The sequence below is a fragment of the Nyctibius grandis genome, chromosome 5 (assembly GCF_013368605.1).
Source record: "Nyctibius grandis isolate bNycGra1 chromosome 5, bNycGra1.pri, whole genome shotgun sequence".
In the NCBI taxonomy this organism is placed as follows: Eukaryota; Metazoa; Chordata; class Aves; order Nyctibiiformes; family Nyctibiidae; genus Nyctibius; species Nyctibius grandis.
Window position 1 is genome coordinate 34060096 of NC_090662.1, and position 6823 is coordinate 34066918.

The 6823-nt window shown below is 39.8% G+C and overlaps 1 protein-coding gene across 1 annotated transcript; it reads right to left on the minus strand.

Annotated features, from left to right (window-relative positions):
• Positions 1-445: 445 nt before the first annotated feature.
• On the minus strand, positions 446-2629 carry LOC137664292 (arg8-vasotocin receptor-like). The gene is given in 2 exon segments (XM_068402187.1): positions 446-645; positions 1714-2629. Coding segments are annotated over 2 exon segments (1116 nt in total).
• Between the last annotated feature and the right edge of the window lie 4194 nt (positions 2630-6823).

A 6823-nucleotide genomic window follows, 5' to 3' on the forward strand; every position in this document is an offset into this window, starting at 1 on the left:
GTGCCAAACAGTCCCCCAATCCCACCAGAATGATGAACAACTCATGGTTCAATTTGAACACATATTCAGGTCTAATTATGTTAGATTCCTTTCCAATTATATTTCAATTTGTTGGACCAGTTAGTTGTAAAATTTTACTACTTAAAAATCCAGAATCACAGAGGAGAAAGTACTTCAGGACACAAAATATCTAAGATACTTTTAAGTATCTTTGTCAGTCTTTACAAGAACTCATTCTGGTAACACAGTGGTGATGGAAGTAGTGAGTCAGGCTTGCACAACACAGAAACTTCCTGTATATGCTACAGAACAGCAGAGAAACATATTTATACAACAGAAGACACTTTTCCAGCTTCCTTATCCACAAAACAAGGGATGGTGGTAAAACATCAGTATGTCTTGCAAACATAGTAAATGTAACAAAACAACAAACAGCATTCAACATTTATGCAGAAGTACTGTTTTCCTCAGGGTCTCTGTCCACGAGATGAATGCTCCCCGTGATCCCCGATTCCTCTTGAGCCGAGCTGTTCTCCAGCTGCTTCTTTGTGCAATACGGAATGTGGCCACAAAAATACATGTAAATCCACGGGTTGCTGCAACTATTCAAATTGCCAAGGAGCATGATAATGGTGAATGCCGAACCTAGAATGAAATAGTTAAAGGAATAACAGAGTAAGTAAAGCACTCATACAAATAATTAACATTTTCACAGTCTGCTGCTTTCTGGTGTACCTGCTCATATATTAAAGTTATTCCATGCAATTTGTAATTGTTGAAGGTATGAAGCAGACTGTATTGTATGCATTTCAGAGTTAAATACTTCCATATAGCTCTTTTTTGATGTAGCTGCATTAAATTTAAAAGCAATTGTTCACCTGCTACACAGATATGGATAAATACAGATATGGATAAATACAGATATAGATATTGATATAAATATATGTAGAGTAATATTCAAATTTACACTGTCAGAAAGAATTCTTAAAACAAAGATCAGAAGGTTTTTCTTCATCAGACAGAGCTATTACCTTTTTTCTCTTCTTTATATCTTTGAGTTTAGAATAGGTGAACTTAAAGTCACATACAGAGTCTGCCTTTCACAAAGGGGCAACAGTCTAAATTTGACAAGATTAATCTTGTTTACAACATGGTGTTCTTTGATCTCTCTCTGGCTTGCTTTTTTTTTGTTTTATAAGCAGCTGTTTCACAACTTTTAATTGTTTCATAGTGTACTACAGAGATTTCGTCAATGTGATTTCAATATTCAAAAAAAAAATCAGATGTCTAATAACATCACTGTTCTATCCACTAAATAAGAAATCTTTATTTTTACTTTGAAAAGTTAATTACTCCTTTCACCTCAAGAACCCAAAATACTGCTGCTGTAATTTCTAAAACCTCTAAAAGTCTGAATCCTTGCCGGAGCAGATGATACTTTTCCCTGTGCTGTTTATTAATCTTTAAATCATTAATCACTCAAAACAGACACATCCACAAAAAATACACACTTATATGATGTTTTGATCACAAAACCCATGAAGTTCTCTTTACCTGATTAAATATAGCAGATAATCAATCCAGGATTTTATGTTTGATCATACTCAAATGATCACATGTAACTTTTACACAGAAGTAAAGTGCAAATATAAAGCAATATAGCAATGTGCTAACCTGCTACAAAGTTATGAAGGAGGATGGAGAGCATCTTACCTTCGGTCATGACACTGGGGAACCACACAGACCACAGCTGTGCAATGAAGAAAGGTGACCAACAGAGAACATACACAACAACTGTCACCACTGTCATTTTTACTGTCTTGATCATAGCCTTTGAAATACAGTTCACACTGCTTGCTCAGGATGGCAGGACTTGATTCTGATTTGTTACTTCATATTCATTCTGGTTTTTCACATACGTATTTCTTTTGATTATTTTGCAAATCTTAACCTGGCACATGATAAGGATGGCTGAGGGAACAAAGAATATAACTACAAAAATCCAAGTCACGTATGCCCTTGGGCCCCATGGCTGAATAAATTCACCCCAACATTCAAAGATACCTGGAGATATTTCAGTCTTAGAAAAGATAAATACCTGTGGTAGGCTAAGAATCAGGGATACAGACCAGCTGGTGCAAATGGGGATGTTCCAGAGAGCTCTCTTCTTTTGGAAAGTGACCATAGGGTAGCAAACTGCTTGATATCTGTCCACTGTCATGACCACTATCATGTAAGTAGAGGCAAACATGCCCAGCAATTGTAGATACTTGATAATTCTGCACAAGAAATCTGGCCCTATGAAAATGTCTGTAATATCCCATATGAGTTGAGGCAGCACTTGAAAAAAGGCTACCACTAAGTCAGCGATGCTGAGGTGAAGCATGAATACATACATCCTAGAGAGCTTCTTTCTTCTTCGCCACAGCACCAGTATGAGAATAAAATTGCCCACAGACGCTGTCAGAAATATGACCCCCAGTACAGCAATCTCTACTTGAGCTAATTGCTCATCTCTTTCTGGTCTTCCAACAGGATCTGACTGGTTTGTCAAACCCAGGAATCTGTGAGGAGAAGGACTCTCGGTCTGATGTGTGTTATCCTGCATAGGAAATGAAAAATTCTTCATAATGCACAGAAGCTACTTACAGTAGCTGCTACTTGCGACTCAGGTTGACAGCTGTGAAGTACTGCCTAGCAAACAAACCAGCCCGGGTTCAGGTTTCTGTATATCTTCAGGCAAACCTCCTCCTGCTTGTGTGAACTAAAGCAGTAGGATCTGGATCTTGATAAAATTCTGTCTCTTGCTGGCATGCAAAAAGGCTTTATATAGGCTCCCAGCAGAGCCTTATGTAACTGCAGAGCCCTCTGGTAGGCTGCAGGGACTGCAGCCAATGGCAGACCGAGCCACATAATTGGGGGAAATATATAAATAAAAGTCAAACTTCAGAGGCTCAGTGTAATTCAATTACTCACTTCAGTCAAAACCCGAACTTGTAAATAGCTGTGGCCAAAAGCATACTTAAATGATCTTACTCGGGAGAGTTCTTGCAAATATTTTTTTTACGCAAACGAGAAGTGCACGATTCGGCTGAAGCGGGAGGAATGTTTATACGTAGATGGAAAGTTGGGCCCCTGAGCTCAGGCGCATCATAACTGCAATTCTCTAGGCTCCTGGGGCATGACCACATCCTAAATGCAGCAGAAATGCATTTTTCCATAGCTTTTTTTTTTTTCCTTCTCTTTTTTGGAGTCACCTGATTCTAAAAAAAAAAAATTTGAACTGCCCTAAAAATAATCTTTTTATTTCAAGGCAGGGTCAAGACTTAGAGGTTTTTTCTCAGCAAAATGAAAAATGACACATGTGAAATAAATTACTTTTAATGGCAATGTGACGCTACTGAGAACTTAATAGAAAAATAAGTGAAAATTCAGTGGGAAAACCAACCAAGGAAAAGGTCTCTACAATGAAACCATTTCCAAGGGTCTCTATTCTACTATAGTGCTAAAGACTGAGGTCATTTTTCAGTACCTAATCCTTTTTATTTTTGTGGAGCAAGTTTTATCATGACCACAAGAATTTCATTGTTCTTCAACCTTCCAGTACGACTTTTGCATATTGACAGTGGCAGGTACGAATAGCAATTTTGATTTAATTTAATTTGTTCTCCTTCAGTCTGCCCTCTTAATCACAAAAGAGAGATTTAATAAAATGAATTAATTTAATATGAAAGATAACACGTATTTGTATGCAATCTTGCTGGAAGCTAGAGCACTCATATCCTTTTGGTTACAGTCGGGAGACTGGTAATTTGAAGTCTTTCTGAAAAAGAAACCGATAAGGTTAAAAGTATGTCCATGCTGCATGCATAGTACATAATACTGCACCTACACTGATTAATCACTGTGGTCACAACTATGGTATAAAACCAGCTCAGGAATCTCACGAACAGACTACCATCTCTTTGGCATTAAATGTTTTCATGTATCAACAGACAAGGGAAGGGCAAAATTCATAAGCAGGATGCTGAGGTAGACTACAACAGTTTATAAAAACAGCGTTATCTCTTTTCTGTCCTTTTTTCCCCCTTCCATCCCACCATGGGACTGATGTTAATACCTCAAGCAAGGGTAAGACTATGAGAACAGACAAGCTGAACAATCTCAGAAAACTTTGCCATCAGCAGCAGCTGTAAGTATCCATAATCCAGATTTGGCTGAACACTGCTGCAGCTGCCTGAGTCTACAACAGCTTTTCTCTAAGACCATGTTGCAGAGAGTATGAATCACAACAACTTAATCTAATATACCTGATAATTTTTTCCTAAATGGAAGGCTATTTGTAGGAAACTGAGGTTGTTTCTTTTTAGTTTTTCCCCCCAGTTTGGAATATATCTCAATTAGTGGGAAACAGCATGGCAAGACTGTGAGGGAACAAATGGGTTTGCCTTTACCCTCACCCTCCTTTCACCCAGCAACTTGCAGAAGAGTAACTGAATTTGCCACAGACCATGAACTCCTGGCAATTCTGCTGATGGCAAACACCGTGCTGTACAGAAGGCTGGCTGATCTCCAGTTCTGCCATCAGATGGAGACACAAATTCAGGTATGTGCTCCAAAATCATTTACCTTGACCATCCTCACTCCATGAGTTAACAAAAAGCCAGGTGAGATCTTTATTCTTCTAGCAGGATACAGAGTAAACATGTACATCTAGGCAGACCTAGGACTAAGTGGGTTGAAACAGGAACATGTTAAATAGAAAACTAAGCCCAGGGTCACGCATGGAAGATAAAAATAAATTTACATTTCATGATCTGGAAGACGATCAAGGAATTATATGTAAAAAGACCAGAATATGCAACACAAGTCACTTCTAGGATACTATTAGAAGACTAACCAGAATATAGTACCAGAAGCATACATTTGTATGATTTTTACAATGCATAATGTATGGGTAGACGTATATTTCAAGCAACTGTGTTTTATCTCCTACATCTAGAACAGTTCAACAAGATCCCTGGGAACACAGAACTGTTCCTAGGCCTACACACGTACGCAGCACACACTGTCTGGGAAGCAGACATGCTATAATAGGTGTCAGACCCAGCATGTGGACATAGGTTAAAGGGCAAGCATGCTGTGCAACAAGTGGCCTTTGCCATGTTTATAAAAACGGAGGTGGCCCTCCTTGTACAAATTGTCCTAATGATGTAAGACTCGACTCCATCTTGCATATAATCAGTTCAATATATGTCAAGGGTTTCCTAACTTTATAATTGTGCCCTTTCCACCTTTTTCATCCATGCTAGCAGACATTCAGGATAATGTTATATTGAAATTGAATCCACTCTGGGAATATAACTCGCTGAGAAAAGCAAAACAGGATAACAGATGAAAATGCTTAAGTAGTCTTAGCGGTTCTTTTACTCCAATAGTGTCCTTCTCCTGTTGCCCAGTTTTGCTTCATTCCAAACGGCATCTGTCCAAGTTAAATTCTTTTCCTAAATTACTTACTTTCAGTAGTGTGGGAAGGCACGTTTTAATTAAATTCTGCTGAATTTCTCAGTGTGGGCCCTCATCTAATGTTTGTTGGTTGGCTAGTAGAGTAGGGAGGGAATCAGCTCACAGATTAAAACTTAAATTTAGGTGTCTGCTTAGAATTACAGAATCACACAGCTGCTCAAGCCAGGGACAACACTGAATTCAGACCTGTTTACTTAGGGTTTGTCCAGTCAGGTCTTGAAAACCTCCAAGAGCTTAGACCCCAAAACCTCCCTGGGTAACCAGTTGCAAACGCTTGATTATTTTCATTGTGTAAAAGCTTTCTTTATGTGTCACCAGACCCTCCCCTGATTCTGACCACCTTCTCTCGTTCTTTTGCCATGACCTCAGTAAGAGCCTGGCTTGGAACTCTTGCCAGCCTCCTCATAGGTATCGGGGGCACTGTTAGGCCCCCTGAAGCTGTCTCTCCTCCAAGCTGAACAATCTGTATCGGGAACCTTGCAGAAAATGTTGTATTCAAGGAGTTAGCAAACTTGAACAGGACATGTCTGCTCTACTGGGCTTTGTATTTCAAGCCTGTGCTGGCGCTGGTGAATGTTATGATAGAGATGACATCTCAGCCTGTCAGGAGAAGATATATGATTGTTTGCTACACAAAATAAAAGGCTCCAGAGTGTGGGAGGGAGGGAAGAGGAACCCCTCCACAGAGGGCATCTGTGCAGTATGCTGGCGGAAAATCCATCTGATATCTGTCTGATGCTGCACAAAAGTGGGATTCCCAGCATTGGAAGGGACCTAAGGATTCCTCACTATCTATATTTCTGGTTTTACCCTATCTTACGAAAACAGCTATTTTACCACATCCTTTATTGTTGCACCCCCCAGGTGCAGAGCACAAGCCCAGCTCACTCAGCCTCCCCCACCAGGTTACATCTTCCAGCCCTCCGACCATCTTCACAGCCCTATGCTGAGCTCACTCAAGCTCACCAACACCTTTCCTGGGCAGGGCTCCACAACCGGAGCAGTATTCCAGATGTGGTACAACAAGCGCTGAGTAGAGGGGAATAACCACTTCCCTCGACCTATGGATTACATGTGAGCTGTGTGTTAGCTCCCATCACATCCAAAGGGAATCAAGGCTTCAGTTCAGTGCCTAAACGTAGGTATGGAGTACTGTTTGAGTTGCCCGAGGGTATACTGAGATGGCCCAAGACTCATTTAGCATAGGCTTTGCCCCATTGTTATGTTAGGATTGCGGAACAATTTAACTTTCTAAAATCTTTTCATGTAGTTTCCTCAGTGTATTATTTTTTAAATA